Raw genomic sequence first — 16,710 nt, forward strand, 5'->3', positions numbered from 1 at the left:
AGTGATTGTCGTTTAAGGGAGGGGTGATGTAACGGGGTGTATCGTTACATGAAATTAACACTGAAAGGTTGTTAATTAATATTATCTAAAAGATAGATAATATTTGGAGGAAATAAATGAATTCTTATCTATCTTATCTCGTAACTCTCTTTGATTACTTCTATCAGCTGTAGAAGTAATCAAAGAGAGTTACGAGATAAGATAGATAAGAATTCATTTACATGTTTAGTATTAGTTTATAGTTAAGACAACATTTACAAAGATAGATTAATAAGACACTTAACTATATTAATACAGTTTTCATTTTACACTCTTAAGCTAACTTGCCTTAAGAGAAGTCTTCCTCTATACGTACAGTGTACGTCACCTAACGAGAGGCACCACTCACATCTGAAGCAGTGTGAAGTGGACTTGTACTGAAACAGTACAAGTCGCAGTGCCCCGTTACAAGTAACCTGCACTGATTACAGTAAAGGTAGGGCGCCTCGCCTACTTCACTTACAAGACGTTTGAAGAAAGATTCTTAGTAGCTAATAAATCTTAGGTACGAAAGGTAAATTCTAAAGCTTTATAATAGGAAAAATAAAGCTATATTTATATACCAAGTTCCTACGTAACGATCTTCCATCTACTGCTGCCTTTATTGTATTCCTAACTAACTATATATGGCACCTCCTTGCACAACGCCTAATCATGTCTTAAAACGGTTGGCGGAATCAAATTACACTTTAATCGACCAATTAATAGAGCTAATGTCGTATTGGGTCAATATTACCAAATTTGCTCTCTTCTCCAATGAAATAATATTTATGTAACGGGACGCCCCATTAACGTGAATTTCAAATAATATTCTATGCTGATTTAGTATGTAGTATGATAACTCAAAATTAAATTCGTGTGTCCGGCTGGAGTAAGCACAACACTTTAGGAAGAAAATGCGCGAATACTCATGCACATTTCGTAATTCTTATTGCTGGCTACATGAACAGCTGCTGATTCAGGATATTCTGTAATTTAAATTTGTTTCTATAGATAATTGATTTATTTAGCGTGGTATTCAAGACTACATTGTTTAAAGCGTAATACAATCGTGTAGCAATTGTGTAACGTGCTGTCACTGAAATCAATGCGCGTCATGCCTTCCCAAGTCGCTTTTTGTCCCAGATCTTGTAGCCACTCGGACGACATTCCGAAATAGCCGGTTCGGCCAGTCCTCCGTATCAATCCGTTTTCAAAGGATTCTGGTTTCTTATACTTCTCGAATGGTGCCAAGCATTTTGAAGAGCTCCCAGCTCCTCATTATATCCTCAGAAGTGTCATGGTATCCACCCGCAGCCGCAAAACTCCGGGATCTTTGCCTGCCATCGAGCAACCACAAAAACGCGTGGCCGCCTCGGATGCGTCCACTCGTCCCGTGAAAAAGGCAACGACGCCGTCGGCGATTGCCAGTCATCTGGTCGTAGGCGAATCAGTGACCAAAGGAGTGACACTATCGAACCAAGACGAGAAAAAAGTCGTGGTTGCCGACACATATCGTGAACAAGGCGTTGTCTTCTTTATGTACCCACGTGCTAACACGCCTGGTTGCACGAAGCAAGCTTGTGGTACGTTTTACTACGAAAGATCTCAAGTTATGGACTCGGTACTAGCGACGAGAACCTTTTAAATGCATATATCTGTAGGCTTTCGAGACAATATTCAGGCTATAAAAGACGCAGGTTTTACCGTGTATGGACTTAGCGGTGACTCACCAAAGGCGCTTCGTAACTGGAAGACTAAGGAGAGCTTGCCCTTTGACTTGCTAAGCGATCCCGACCACCAGCTTATTTCGTACTTTGGCAGCTCGCTCCCGGGCAACAAAGTCCAGCGATCGCACATTGTTGTGCTTCAAGGAGGTGTCATTGGAGATGTTGCCGCCAAAGTGTCGCCTGCAGACAGTGTTCGTCGTGCCGTGGAGTTTGTCACGAAAACAAGCGTGGTAGACTCTCCAAAAAAGGACGAAGAAGTAGTGGAAAACGTCGAGCTTACGACTGGAGATGAATGCATTGTGGGTAAAAGTGTAACCTTTGATGCGGAGCTATTGACGGAAGCTTCGACGACGGTCAAGGTGCAGGAATTATTCCAGACTCGTGGAGTTATCTTCTTCATGTACCCAAAAGCCGACACGCCAGGGTGTACGATCCAGGCTTGTGGCTTCAATAGCAACCTAAACGAGATTAACGCCGCTGGATTCGACGTATATGGCTTAGGCGCTGACACTCCCGCAGACTTGTTGGCGTGGAAAGAGTCGCAAAAGTACACGTACACGTTTCTGTCGGATCCAAAGCACGAGCTGATTGGTTATTTTGGCAGCTCTAGTAACAATCGCGCGCACGTCGAACGCTCGCACGTGATTGTGTTGCCAGGAGGTCAAATTGGTCAGATGGAGTGTAAGATATCGCCTCAAGAGAGTGTGGACAAGGCCTTGGAGTTTGTGAAGAAGCATGCGCTTGATGGCGCGAGCAAGCTTTAATTCTTGCTTTCAATCACGGGACAAATGTGAAAGTGGTAAAACACTAATTGCGATTTGTTTTCAGGGGTAGACGTTTGGAAATATAATTTGGAACTTAACCGTAGCAATAGAAGTCGCTTCAGTCTTCGTGTTTTAATGATATCGAAGCGTGGTATTGTCGTACATCAGCGCTACCAGGAGATAATACGTATACATTGCCTTGACAATAATTACTACATTGAGACTACGAATCGACTATCGAATGCTTATCTTCGATGATCATGATCATAACTTCCAAGTTAAATTTCTTCCTGGCCAATAAATTATTGCCTTCTCTTCAATCACATAATGTTACGCAAAACTTCAGCAGATGTTGTAGTCGTCGGAGCAGGGGTGGCAGGATGCTCGGCGTATTACCACTTGGCACGTGTAAATGCTCACAATTCAAACTATAAGCCACTGCTGGTGGACGCGCTGCCTCCATTCTCGCTCACCAGCGCAAATGGTTCTTTTAGCTATCGCAATTGGTTCCCACGTGACGACGAGGCACCCATTCGGGAGCTCGTCGTGCACTCAATTGACAAAATGGACGACATTTGCAAGAATACAAACAACGCGCTAGGCATCAATCGCAATGGATATCTTTTTGTGACTCGAAAATGCGATACAATGAAAGAGTTTAAGCTCTTAGCGAAAGGTCTAGAACGACAGAAAGGTGGAGAATTACGTGTACATGAGCCAAACGATAAACTCTATAACTACCAATTCAATACGGACGAAATGCAGTACGATCTCGATGGAAGTGATTTATTGGTAGGCATTGAAAACATTGCGGCTGCTTTTCCTAATCTCAAGGACTCTGGTGCCATTGCCGCCTTACATGTTCGTCGTTGTGGGTCAATGAATCCTGTCAAATTAGCCACCTATGAGCTATCGAAAGCAATTGAGTACTGTCCAAAAGCGGAAGTATTGCAAGGTAAAGTCACGGATTTTTCAGCTGATGATGGTAAGTTAAGTAGCATTAAAGTGGCAATGCATAATGGGGAGACGCTAGATGTGGCGACACCTAATATCGTAGTTGCAACGGGGCCACGCTTGGAGGAGACACTAACTCTACTTAAGCAACGAAATCTGTCAAGCTACAGTGTGCCCATAATCAATGAGCTGCACTGCCGTGCTATCATGGATGACGTTGATCATATTCTACCATCAACAATGCCATTTACATTCGATTCCGATCCAATTGGCAAGCTCTACGTAGGTTTATTAATCCTGTGAGATAAAAATGCTCGATGCATCACGTTTGTTTTGTTTTGGAATTGACGCAGCTTTCCGACAACGATCGTAACGAAATCAAGGCAGATCCGTTCGCAGCACGAATGTTTACGGATTATCCAGCAGGCGTTCACGTACGTCCATACAATGGCAAGCAGATGATGGCCATCTGGACGTATGACAGCAAGCCTGTGCCGGTCCATTACCCCATTCAAGACGTTTTAGATCCAAGGTATGGTTACTGTCACTGCATCGAGGGGGTATGCTAAGGTTATTTTTCTAGGTTTCCCGAAATTTGCCTTCGTGGACTACAAAAGTTATTTCCCCAACTAAAGTCCTATTTAATGCGACCCAAAGTACAAAAGACGTTTAATGTAAGTGGTGGCTATTACTGCAAAACTCTCGACAATTTGCCACTCATTGGGCCCGCATCCAATACAATTCAAGGCGTTTTCCTATTGTCGGCCATGTCTGGACTCGGCTTCATGTCAAGTAGAGCGTCAGGTGACTTACTGGCAATGCACGTCATGAACCAGAAACTTGAAAATTGTCGACTCGCTCAGTACGTGGACGCATTCTTACCCTCTCGTTTCGACGATCTAGCATACATAAACCATCTCCGCACTGCCAACAGTGCGGCGCGAGGTCAAGTTTAATCCTTTAATCCATGGTCTCGAATAATCCAAGGTAGATGTTTCTAGCCAGGAAACGTTGGCATTAATTCTTGCTGCTTTGGTGGTGGCGATTCCATGAAATATTCATGAGCAAGCGCTTTTTTGGCTGAAATTCGATGACGTGGACTCAATGTCAGCATTTGACGCAATAGATCAAACCCTGCTTTCGATAACGAGCATCCCGATCCTGAAAACGTTGCTGCTAGTGGAAATTTATCACGCAAACGTGAATATTTCGGCCACTTGCCCCGCACACTCACGCTTGCATCCGGTACATCGTTGTTCACGCCTGGCCAATTGTGTTCATTAGGTGCGCCTACGAGCTTAAAAATCTGATCAATCTGCTCTAATTCCCCACGACCGGAAAAGAGCGGTTTGAGTAAGAGCATTTCAGCAAAAATACAGCCCACGGACCACATATCAACTGCTGTTGAATACTTTCTTGCGCCAAGTAGCAGCTCCGGGGAGCGATACCAGAGCGTGACCACGAGCTGTGTATATGTCCGTAAGGGAGAGCCATACTTACGTGCGAGTCCAAAGTCGCATAACTTTAATACACCACGTGCATCGTACAATAGATTACTAGTCTTAAGATCTCGATGAATATACCATCGGTCATGCATGTAGGCAACAGCGCTTAATATGGAATACAGCAAATACTTGACCTCGGACTGAAGCCATGGAGCTTTCATCTTGGTTTGCATCACGTGCTTGAGATCGTTCTCAGCATACTCCATGACCATAAAGATCTTATCGGGCGTTGATCCGACGACCATTTCTCGCACTTGAATAATATTGGGATGGTCGAGAGCGAGCAAGACATTCGTCTCACGCAGAGCTGTGATTGGAAATCCTTCCTGGCTCGCTGACGCGCTCATTTTCACTTGTTTTAACGCCACGATATCGCCCGTTTCTTTATCGCGTGCCTTGGATACAACGCCGTAAGTACCTTCATCGATCTTGCCGATCCGTGCGTAGCTGTCGACACTGCGACAGCCCAATAGGTAGAAGTTGTGTCGTGGAGAAGCCATGTCGAGGGGGGAAGTGGAGGCGTTAGAAATGATGGAATCCTTGATGTTTGGAATGGAAATGGTGGTTGAGGTTGGAGGAAGCTTCTTGGAAAGCTTTTGCTTGCGCTTCGACGTGCGCTCATTGCTCGAGTCCGAATCCGAGTCCCAACGATTCCGTCTTCCCATTTTCAAGCCACTTTTTTCGATCTAGTTTTCTTACAGATAAAGCTTTTTTAAAACAGCACTGAAAAGCGCTATTGTTATTAAAAATTCACGAGCGTTTTTCGCGACTCAATTGCCTAAATAGAAAATATGTGCCTTTTAGATAACACGCAAACTATGCAGGAAAATTGATGTTGGCTAAAAAGGTAGCCATTTTATCTGAAATAGGAAATATCCTGAGTAGATGTTATTGTTGCTGGTACGACCAGTGTGGCTAGCGACATTGTTCCCGAACTTATACTGCTAGAGCTATTTTGCTGGCAGGATGAAGAAGAGGCGGTTCGTAACTAACTTTGCAGCTTCGTATGCACGGAAAGATTACAAGTCTTAACAGCTAAAGAAATTAATAATCTGCCACGTCTCTGGAAGTAGTCAGTCAGTGGGCATAGAAATATTTTCTCGGAGCTATTATTTTGCAATTATTAAAAAAGGCAAAGGTGCATTCTGAAAAAAGGGTGTAGCTGAAAATAATCTTATTTTAATTTTCTCCATTGTGTTTGCGTATAACAATTGTGCCTTTCAGCTCGTTATTTCTTAACTTTTGTCGTTAAACTGCTGCAAATCCGTTAAACGCAAACTATAGAGACAAACTGCCATACTCATTATTAAATGTCGCGTTCTCCCGTCAGACTCATGTCAGGAGTCACAGATGATTGCACTGAGTTAACATCTTGCGCCTTCAGTGCAAGTGGCCGGCAATAAACTATACTGCTCATGCTCTCTTCCTTGCATACCAATATATTCGCACGTCTTGGTCTTCTTCATAAAATGTTTAGCAATTCTTGAGTCTTTCACGATTCGTATACTCGCCATCTCCACAATCTGTGTCAAGCACCAAGCGCACTAGCTCGCTCGCTAAATTTAGTATTTAGTGTCTCAGCGACTTGTTACGACGAGCTCGGGCTAATTGTGTTTGTTTAAAATTGTCACAAGATTTTACAGTTAGTGTTGCGCGTAGTGTGCAATTGTTTTCTTTAATGGCGTCCCAATGCTGCAAAAATGGTCGTCTTGACACCTTCCAATCTCATGACTTTCTCCACTACGCGCTGCTAGAAATCTGCGCGTTACAGAAAACGCCGTCCGCTTAGAACGGCGCGACAATATTGAATAGTTCTTTTTTGTATTGACATTTCGGTTTTCATCTTTAATTCATTTACACTTTTGCCTTCCTAACTCCAAATCAAGTGATGATTAAAGAAAACCAATTCTTTGCCTTTCAATTATTTATCCCGATCAAGCCCAAAATAGATATCTCCACTCCAACAACAAGAAGGTAATCTTAATTTAAAACAGAGATAGCAAAACTAAACTCAAAGTGGTACTAAAATTAAATTTATCTAAAACTCTTAAAAGACAAACAAGAAAGCACATTACCCGAGAGTTTGAAAGCCAAGTATGACTGAAGCAAGCATCCAATCACAACGTCTGCGACGCTTGTACGAGGCATCTAAGATCTCGGTACACATCTCCACGAGAATGGCATTAGCTGACGACGTGGGTGGACCTGTTACCATGTACCATATGGACATTTGCTTTCGAAGTACGCGCAACAGGTGGTCGATTGCCAAGCGCTTTTCAGACTTTTATTCTCTACGGCAGCAGCTTTTCAAATGGTGTCACCAATTCAAGCAACAACGTCTCGACAGCGTTCACTTTGGTCTTGTACTTGCGGTAAACTATGCTCTCCAAGTCGACTTTCCGCGCCGTCATTTTCGAAACGACAATTATAAAATTATCGAAAGACGTCGCGTAGCGTTCGCGATCTTTGTACCGTCGCTCGTCAAGATACTTGCTAGCACTCCATTCGCGATGGATAGTATTGATTATTCTAGCTTTTCAACAATGACTGCAAACATTCCGCCGCTCTTTGAACAACTATTTACGATCTTGTGCGACTTCCTCGAGTTTTCCGACAAGCATTTTGAAAGCGAAACCAAGCTAAAACTCACTGTATTGTCGCTACAGGATGTTATCGAATCGACTCATAGCGTTTGCAGCAGTGAAGGTTGCAGCATTTGTCTCGGCGAGTGGGACGACGACGAGTGTTTTAAATGGAACGTGGTCCAGTTGCCGTGTAAACACGCTTTTCATGAATAGTGCCTCCTCGAGTGGTTGCAGGAGAGTGCACACTGCCCCATCTGTCGGGACGAGCCACGAATTCCTGGCACTTACAATACCAAGACCTCTTTCCACGTCGTCAAGTAAAGAAAGCTTCTTGTCGTTCTGCTTTAACATACTAGTTACAAATTAAGAAATGGTAATTTACTCCAATCAGGGCGATCCTGGTCAAAAATGCTCACTAACTTCCTGTATAATACCGGTATAGCCGTAGTATAAACTGCCTTGGGAATGCTGTCCAAACATCTTTTGTATACTGGAAGGGCCTCCTTGCGCGCGGAAGCCACTTGAACGTCCATGCTCCTACCGGTACGTTTGCTCTCGTGTCACTTGACTACAACGATGCATCGTTTCTGACGCATTTGAATGCGAATTCGATATCTACAGGTCCTTGAGCGCTTTGCGGAGCTCGGTTGGCAACCGTTCGTCGAGCCGGCCGAGACTTTTGAGTTTTTTTCCGTATCTGGTGTCTTTCGACGCACCAATGTGGATACGACGTCCATGCATACTGGACAATCCAGTACGCATCTCTTTGTGCAGCGCAGTGCACTCTTTGACGTCTGTCTTAAGAGCGGTCTCGCATCCCTGGTCGTGGCCTATATCCGTGCTGAAGAGCCACGTTTGCAGCCCGAGAGTGCATTTACAAGCGTTAAAACATACGTGTTAAAAGAGCCAATTGCGTTGCAGCAATGGACCCAATGTCGTCTAGAAGCCATGGAACAGAGCGTGAATGAAATCGTGAGGGACCAGCAATTTAGTAGGGATTCCGATACATTGCGCACAGCTACTATAGAAACCGTGGCATCCAAGTTACGTCAATTCAATGGGTTACACGTGATTATCATTGCACTGATTGAGAGGTTACGAGAAGGCTCGCGCGAAGCTGCAATGAGCTCCAATGGAGTGGACTTTCATGGTAATATTAAGAACGACACGGAGCTCTTAAGACTAACGACTGCGGGGGTACACAACTTACTGCAATTACTTGCACGCACACAGAGTGGTGCGTGTATTTGTAACTGCTTGTTGTGGCTATACGAAAAGGAAGTCGCAGCCGAGACCGAGCTGTATACGGCATTTTATACTCAAGCGAGGTCTTTACGCGTCACCTATCGTGAACAATTTGAAGCCATTTATGGAAAAAATCGCTTGTATAAAGAAGACTCAAAAGCGCCACTGCTACTGATTGAACATGTGATGGAAAGCGCGAGTATTTCAATCCAAGACCTTGGAGGATCGTGTCCCCCAACGCAATTAAATCATTTACTTGAAATTTTGCGAATGCCACGGATTCAAGAAGAAATGATTCAATTTTACGGCGACGAAGTGGATCAAGAGCCGATTGAAGGATATTTTCGTGTCCAGGTGGCGTTGGTGCTGTATTTTTGTTTAGATAGAGCGTATCTCAGTGTCTGGAAACAGCATACACAAAATGGTGCGCGCATTGCCAGCAACATGCGCTTGTTCGCGGACTCGTTTGCCGCACAATTAAATGTCCGTGACGAAATGAAAATGACGTTGCTAGCTCTGTGGCTCATGGAGAATGCTGTCGTAGTGAAGACGTCGGGGGATGATCAAGTAGCGGCTATCTACGACCATGCCATTGGTCTCTTGCAGCAATCAAGCGTCCTGCACATTCATCAACAGTATGACCTTGAAGCGCAATTGATTTTTCGTGTCTTGGAGACATTGGTGCATCGAGGGGAGAGTCTTGTGGCATGGAAAGTCTGGAATCTTTTTGGAGTGGACCTTGAGCAGTGTTCTCGAGCCACAACCGACCTGATTGCGATTATTTCATTAGAGTTAGATTTATGGGAGCGTGTGTTGACATTGATTCGCCGTCAAAAGCGCTTGGACTTGTTGAGTATCCTCTTTGATTGTTTAATGAAAAGCAATCGACTAAAGGAGCTCGTGCAAGGAGCGACGCTGCTACCGGATGAAGAGAAGCGTTTTCATGCTTACATGATGGTAGACAATCATCAAAAAGAAGAAGACATTCTTCGGGATGACAATATCAAACGCGTCGACTTTCTTGTAATGTACTATCTTCTTCGTCACAAGTATGAACAGGCATGGGAAGTACATCATGAACATTTAGCCATGATCCGAGCAACATCGCGAGGAGATTCGGAGATTGCCATGGCTGTATTGAATCAACCAAGTTTGCGCATTCGAGCCTCGTTACTGTCAAACATGTGTCCAGAGCCCCCTACCAAGTCATTTACGCATCAAAGCAGGCATGTTCGACGAGAAGGTTGGGATCGCCATCCTTTGAACAAAGCTCTGCTCGTGGATCAAGACATGGAACATGAGGATGAGGACACTTCAGCAAGTCCAAAAGCGTCCTCTACAAGTACAAAAAAGACGTCCGCAAGCGCTTTCAGCTTGAATCAGATTGAACAGTCGACACATTTACAAGAGATGGCGGCATCTGGAACATTTCATTATTTGCCCGGTATCTTTTCATCTCGTCAAGGATTAAGCTTGACGTCCCCATCCATTCCTTCATCTTCTTTATCCCACAATGATACCCAAAAGCTCTCATCACCACGAACTTTCAATGAAAGTAGCTTCAACGTTGCTTCCATCGTCTCAAGTCCCGAGTCAGTTTTGCACACACTGACTTGCTCCAAGCCTTTTGAATCGATTTCAACAGTGTCAAGTGATACCAATCGTCTTCAAACTCCGTCTGTACCAACGCCATTCCGTCAAACAACTTCCTCCTTGCAATCGCTCGTGTCTCCGTTTGGTGGTACACAATTCATTGATTCTCAAAAACCAGTGGTAAATTGAAATTGTTGACAGTACTTACATGCTTGTATTCGATAGATCGTCGTCCACTTGGAGCGCCTCCACTAAGTCGATCCAAGATTCAACCATCCTTTGCTTCTTCGTCATTAATCTCATCGCCATTACACACTGGAATTTCTTCCGAAGGTGCGTCAATACCATTTCCTGTCATTGGAATGCTTGCAAAAGAGACTCATTGCTTGATTAAATTACATCAAGAGCTTTCGTTACGACCCCATTGCAACGACAAGACGTTGGACCCTACTTTCGCGAACGAACTTCAGGACTGCAAAGCTTCGTTTCCTGCAAATGGGACGTTGCAAGATACAACGTCGAATAATGTCGACATGTCGGGTCTGAAAAAGTATTGTTTTGTGGACGAAATGGAAAAGAACGACCGCTTGGAAGGGACTTTCTCGGATACCGATCCGATTCGATCACCCGTGACAGAGGAGCTTGAAGGTATGGAGCTCGAGCGAATTGACGAAGACTTTAGCACACCAATTTCGCGCTTAAATGGACGACGAAAAGAACCGACTAGCGTTCCTGTGCGTCGTAACCCGCGACGATCGGCCCGTCATCGGTACTAAACCCATTTGCGTCGGAATTAAACGAATATATTTTTAATTCACGAAAAGTTAGTTGCGAGGCAAGGAAGTGAAAACTTGGTGTTTCTATTAAAACCACAATTTTAGTGTGTTTTGGCAATTTTGTAAATTTGTTTGAAAACAGCACAATTTATGAAGTTGCGCTTTGTTTTGCCGAGCTATTCGGCTCGCTTGGATTGATTATACGCCCTTCCGAAGGCACAAGCATTGGAATACCCTTCCAAATCGGATACTCGACGTGAATTTCGTCGCATACGAGACTACCCCGCTTGGCATCATATCGTAGTGGGAACTTCGAAATAGGACACACGAGATGCTGTAATATACTTTCATCTGATAGCTTTGCATTCGGCTGAAATCGCAAAGCCGTGCTTAGCCGACGATGCGACGTCAGTAAGGTGTAAGACGCGGCAACTCGACCTGCACTCCGAATGATGGTCATAATACACTCGTGTTTTTTTTTTTGTCAAAGGATTTCAAATTGTAAAAAAAAAAACATTTTTCACCAATCCAAAAAATCGTTTTTGATCTTCATTTCAGAAAAGAAAAAGAAAACCATGGCGCCTCCTCTGGATACCATGGAGAGCAGCGCCTTGGAGAGACTTCTTCCTGGTTCGTGCTCGTGATTGCTCTGTGGCTGACAATGTTTATCTTGTACAATTAATTTCTTGTTTCGGTTTTCTCTTGATATTGTTGCTGTATATCTCGCAGCTTCGGAAGCTCCGCGCCATCAACCGCAACGTGAGAATGCCGCGCTCCGTCATTATCGCAGCAAGTCACGTCGAATCTGGTGCGCTATTATTGCGCTCACGCTAGGAATTCTTGGATTCATTGCGGTGCTCGCAATCTTACGTGCCGTGGAGGACGCAAGCCACCTCGTACCTACCAAGAGGCCTATTTTTCCGACGCAATACGAAGCCAGTATTACATTCAACATGCCCTATATCAACATGGTGGAGCCGCTATACATTCACATGGACGAAGCAAAAGGGCTTCAAAAGCTCAGCTACTACGGAGGCACGGACGTGTATCTTTTCAATACCAGTGGAAGCAGTTATCAGATTATTCCCGTCATTCATACGCGCAAATGTTTCAAGTTTGGCTCTGAAGCCATCCAACACGTGTTTCCAAATGTAACTTTCTTTGAGCCACAACATGGAATTTACCTTGTAAAAGGACGTCCGTGCTTTAGCTGGAAATTTGTGACTTCAATCGCGGAACCGACAATTGATGGACTATTGGGCGAGTATACACTATATGTTGATCAAGAGACGGACCAACCGATACGATTTCATTACGTCGGACGCAATCAGATGCTTGGAGGGAGCCACATTGATGAATATTATCTGGATTATGTCTACGTGCGCGAAGGGCCCGTGGATGAAGATGTGTTTACATTTCTACCGTCTTTTATGAATTGCACAGACATGTCGAGTGAAGATGAACGTATGCAGCGCAATCCAAAGCAAGATGTAGGGTCTTGTATTGAAATTGGAGGAAGGTATCTTTTTAAGATTCATGTCTTTTTTCTTTCAATTTGATAGATTCATTTGCTTATGCCGGAAGGGATTGCACGGAAAAAGGAGCTTTTTATAAACTTTACGACGACACACAATAAGACTTATATGGATAATGAGGACGCTGCAGAGCGCATGGCAATTTTTCATACGAATCTTCGTTTTATTAACGGAGAGAATCGCAAGGTAGCGCTTTTAAAGGGATAAAACGATCGCACGTACTGATGTTTGGTGATTTGTATGACATAGGGACTGCCGTATCACTTAAAAGTGAATCAGTTTGCTGATCTACGGCACGACGAGCGACTATTGCTCCATCGCTCAACGTTAAATCAACGCGTGAACGATAATAAAGCCATGGCGATGCACCAATTTTCGAGTTTTAAAGAACCTGGCGATATTGACTGGCGGTTAAAGGGTGCTGTCACTCCTGTGAAAGACCAAGGCGCTTGTGGTTCTTGCTGGACATTTGGGTACGAGTTGAAAGCATCCTTTAAGTGTATCATTCTTCCTTTTATTTGTTTGAATTCAGAACGACTGGTGCCATGGAAGGTGCCGTCTTTAATCAACAGAAGAAACTGTATAATCTCTCGCAGCAGAATCTTCTTGATTGCTCGTACGTTTAGCAATAGAACTTTATCCTTGCGGCATTCACGTAAAGTGATGTGTTGGTACTATACTAGATGGGACTATGGTAACAATGGATGCGGTGGGGGGTTTGATTATCAGGCGTACGAGTGGATTATGGCCAACGGCGGGATTGAAACTACTACAACGTATGGACCTTATCGTAATGCACCGGACTACTGCCACTTTCATGCCGACAATGCCATTGGAACAATGAAAGGATTTGTCAATGTCACGGGAATCGACGCGTTCAATGATGCGCTGGCAACTGTTGGTCCACTTGCTGTATCCATCGATGCAACGTTGCCATCATTTTACTTTTATGGCGGCGGGTATTACGAAGATGCACAATGCAAGAGTGATTTAGATCATCTCGACCACTCGGTTCTTGCAGTCGGTGTTACGACGCACAATGGACACAAGTATACACTGGTAAGGGATTGCATTTAACTACTGATTTGTATTTTGATTTGATTTGAATGGGTGGAGTATTTTTAGATTAAGAATTCGTGGAGTACGCACTGGGGGGAAGACGGGTACATTAAAATTATGCAAAAGGGGAATCTATGTGGTGTTGCCACCGCGGCGACGTATCCAGTGCTTTCGGAGTGAGCATGTTTGTTTCTATGGTCATTGCAGAAAGTAGTGATACAAAAGTTATAAAAAAAGTCATTTATTTACTTTGTTAAATTTTTCACGTGATATCAACTTAATACTTAAACAATTGTCGATCTGTGCGAGGTCGGGACTGGCAATTGGGGCACCGAAGCCCAGTACGTGCCGTCATTCTGCTTCATATGCACACGAGCTCGTGCCACCTTGGAAGAGACACTTAAATCGATGGGTACACGGACATTGCGGCCGTCAACTTGTGGGACATTCAAAAAAGCTGCGATTATCGACTCCACGAGATGTGATACTTGCATGACTGAAGTAGGGACTCGTGTTAAAAGCAGATTAAACAGTGTCGTATTGAGAAATGACATGAAAAAGAATTTGGGTACAGTGGGAAGGAGAAGCCAAGGTACTTGAGATCGAATCAAAACGATGAGTTTAAGTGACCTGGACGAATCAGGGGCCGTTCATCAAGTGACTATCTGCACTAACGGCCATGCGCATAAGATTTGCTTCGCCACATGGGCTGCTTTCCTTGCCCTTTTACGTCGCAAGGCCTGAAAGTATTAGCCTTGAGAGATCCAGGCTCATTTCAAGAAGCTACCACAGATGGCAATCGAAAAAAAAAGTAGGACAAAGGCAGGTGCATTTGTCACATTCGGTTTTGTTAAAGCCTTAAAACTGTGCTTTTCTAGACGCAAGATATTTGTTGAAATAAGTAAAGTGTTTTTTCCTACGTGCAGGATACCTTTAACTGGTGTGGAGGCCCCTCATCACCCTATTTCCTATCGTAAAAACAAGCTGGTACAGCAGCATCTGTAATTGTCGCGCAGTGTAAATTTCTGCTGCACAGGCAATGAGCGTAAGTTTGTAGATGACTGTGGGACGCTTAGCTCGTTGCTGTTATTCGAATTTTTTAAATTCGCTGTCTGATTCTTCTTTGCAACTCCTGCACATTTATTTTTCATAAATGGTAACTGCCAGCGAAAGGTGGTGGCCTCTTTGCCAACCTACTGGACAAATAATTATCGTAGCAAAAATACAGCCATGGATCATTGCATGACGAGAAAAAAGAATTGTCAAGTAGCTTAAATGCTATCGGCTTTTGTTGACAGTTTCAGTTAGCGGTGCTCTAAATATTCATTTCTCAGCTCTAACGTAAAAAATGTAATTATTTTGTCGAATGAGCGTCTTTACACTCCAATCCTTGCGCTTTCTGGACAATGCAGTCCTGCACTGAGCTATTTTCTGATGCACCGTAATTACTCCTAACATTACTTGGGCTTTGACTCTGCTGCGTTAGCTCTTAAGATCAAGCTCCTGCGACTTTTCGCAGACTACTGAATGGGACTTGTGGTGCATTGTCTCAGATCGGGCAGTAGGCCAAAGTACAAAGTACAGAAGAAGTTGAAATGGGTCAAACATTTTTTAGAGAATCTCTTAATGAGAACGATGCTAACATGTACAGTCAAACTGCTTTTCTTTATTTGGGGTGGTGACATATCCTCAAAATTCTATTTTAATATGTAACGGGGCACTGCCGACTTATAAGCACGTTTATCCGATTGAGCACCTGCTCATTGTCAGCCGCCTGACGACAATCAGGCGACTGTAACGGTGTATCGTTACATAAAATTAACACTTAACGGTTGTTAATTAATATATTATCTAAAAGGTAGATAATATTTAGAAAATATTAATTTACATGGTAATATTCTAAAAGCTTATCCATTGGTAGATATAGACCATAATATCTACTTTCTCCGCGATCCAGTCAGCGCTGGACGCGCGCATAGAGAAAGACAGATAAGACTTTATCACATGTTTTGTATTAGTTGATAATTAAGTTAGTATTAAGGAGACAGACAAGAAGAACTTAATTATATTGATACAGTTCTTAGTTAACCCTCTTAAAGCATGTGTTTTTGAGAGAGTCTTCCTCTGCACGTACTAGTGTACGTGAAGTGACGTGAGGCACCACTAGCACTGAGGCAGTGCGAAGTGGACTTGTACCGAAGCAGTACAAGCCAGCAGTGTCCCGTGACATAATTCTTACCACTGTAGTCTTAAAAGTCGATATGCTGGACACAAAAGTCTAAACGAGTGACCTTTGGATCAGTCTCTAATGAAGAGGACGGGCCTTCGAACGAAGGTGTTTGAGGCCGTCAAAGACGAAATAGCGGAGGTGTCGTCAGTTGAGGTGCTCTTGCTCGTCTTTCGCTCTTCCGAGTAGGTAGTAATTTTCAGACTGCTTTATAGTTAACCGCATTAAAAATACATACCTATTTTTATTAATCCAAGTGTAATTTTTTTCTGTAAGGGGGAGATAATGTAACATTAGCGCAACTTTAGCCCGTTACACTACCCCTCCATAAAGAACGGATTTACATTCTAAATTCGTCAAAGAGGAGCGAGGAACTGCGAGCAGCTTTACGCGCCGCGAGTTCACTCAATCACTCTAGCGACCTGTGTTTCCATACACAGCGCCAAAGATGCCACCTAGAAGGGGCAATGTTGAAGGGTCGTCTGCGAAGATGCCCACTCAACCTCGCACAAAGCGCACGCGCCACGTTAATTCGCCGGCCGCGTCTAATGCCTTAGTCGGAACGCCGACAGCCACTGCTGCTGTCGCGTTAACAGGGCTAAAGGATCCATCCCACTTTAACAGTGAGGATGTTGATCCGTCGCTCATTGTCGACTACAATGAGTCGACACCGTTGCCGTCACCTCATAGTAGTGATGCGGACAACGAGCTCATGAGGA

At 43.8% G+C, this 16,710-nt stretch overlaps 7 protein-coding genes across 7 annotated transcripts; 4 read left to right on the forward strand and 3 right to left on the reverse strand.

Moving 5' to 3' along the window:
* Positions 1-1,161: 1,161 nt before the first annotated feature.
* On the forward strand, positions 1,162-5,593 carry CCR75_003807 (uncharacterized protein). The gene is made up of 3 exons (XM_067961900.1): positions 1,162-1,604; positions 1,683-3,998; positions 4,050-5,593. Exons 1-2 carry the CDS (start codon positions 1,319-1,321, stop codon positions 2,510-2,512), a joined length of 1,116 nt encoding a protein of 371 aa, XP_067817587.1. The 5' UTR covers positions 1,162-1,318; the 3' UTR covers positions 2,513-3,998; positions 4,050-5,593.
* On the reverse strand, positions 4,464-5,636 carry CCR75_003806 (uncharacterized protein; the record flags this gene model as incomplete). The annotated part of the gene is made up of 1 exon (XM_067961899.1): positions 4,464-5,636. One exon carries the CDS (start codon positions 5,634-5,636, stop codon positions 4,464-4,466), a length of 1,173 nt encoding a protein of 390 aa, XP_067817586.1.
* Positions 5,637-7,067: 1,431 nt separating this feature from the next.
* Positions 7,068-7,769, forward strand: CCR75_003805 (uncharacterized protein; the record flags this gene model as incomplete). The annotated part of the gene is made up of 1 exon (XM_067961898.1): positions 7,068-7,769. One exon carries the CDS (start codon positions 7,068-7,070, stop codon positions 7,767-7,769), a length of 702 nt encoding a protein of 233 aa, XP_067817513.1.
* A 318-nt stretch (positions 7,770-8,087) lies between these two features.
* On the forward strand, positions 8,088-11,430 carry CCR75_003804 (uncharacterized protein; the record flags this gene model as incomplete). The annotated part of the gene is made up of 5 exons (XM_067961897.1): positions 8,088-8,099; positions 8,178-10,542; positions 10,620-10,727; positions 10,800-11,163; positions 11,313-11,430. 5 exons carry the CDS (start codon positions 8,088-8,090, stop codon positions 11,428-11,430), a joined length of 2,967 nt encoding a protein of 988 aa, XP_067817512.1.
* CCR75_003803 (uncharacterized protein) lies at positions 11,319-11,630 on the reverse strand (the record flags this gene model as incomplete). Its single annotated transcript, XM_067961896.1, has 1 exon — positions 11,319-11,630. One exon carries the CDS (start codon positions 11,628-11,630, stop codon positions 11,319-11,321), a length of 312 nt encoding a protein of 103 aa, XP_067817509.1.
* Positions 11,631-11,745: 115 nt separating this feature from the next.
* Positions 11,746-14,052, forward strand: CCR75_003802 (uncharacterized protein; the record flags this gene model as incomplete). The annotated part of the gene is made up of 7 exons (XM_067961895.1): positions 11,746-11,800; positions 11,900-12,660; positions 12,733-12,891; positions 12,955-13,178; positions 13,238-13,321; positions 13,389-13,764; positions 13,831-14,052. The coding sequence occupies 7 exons, from the start codon at positions 11,746-11,748 to the stop codon at positions 13,942-13,944; spliced, it is 1,773 nt and encodes a 590-aa protein (XP_067817508.1). The 3' UTR covers positions 13,945-14,052.
* CCR75_003801 (uncharacterized protein) lies at positions 14,049-14,258 on the reverse strand (the record flags this gene model as incomplete). Its single annotated transcript, XM_067961894.1, has 1 exon — positions 14,049-14,258. The coding sequence occupies one exon, from the start codon at positions 14,256-14,258 to the stop codon at positions 14,049-14,051; it is 210 nt and encodes a 69-aa protein (XP_067817511.1).
* Positions 14,259-16,710: the final 2,452 nt, after the last annotated feature.

This window comes from Bremia lactucae, linkage group LG3, assembly GCF_004359215.1.
Source record: "Bremia lactucae strain SF5 linkage group LG3, whole genome shotgun sequence".
In the NCBI taxonomy this organism is placed as follows: domain Eukaryota; phylum Oomycota; class Peronosporomycetes; order Peronosporales; family Peronosporaceae; genus Bremia; species Bremia lactucae.

Excerpts from the sequence above, each read along its gene's own strand:
- CCR75_003807 (XM_067961900.1), top strand. The coding sequence starts at position 1,319 with ATGGTATCCACCCGCAGCCGCAAAACTCCGGGATCTTTGCCTGCCATC. Across the intron at positions 1,605-1,682 it reads TTGCACGAAGCAAGCTTGTG|GCTTTCGAGACAATATTCAG; the intron begins GTACGTTTTACT and ends ATATATCTGTAG.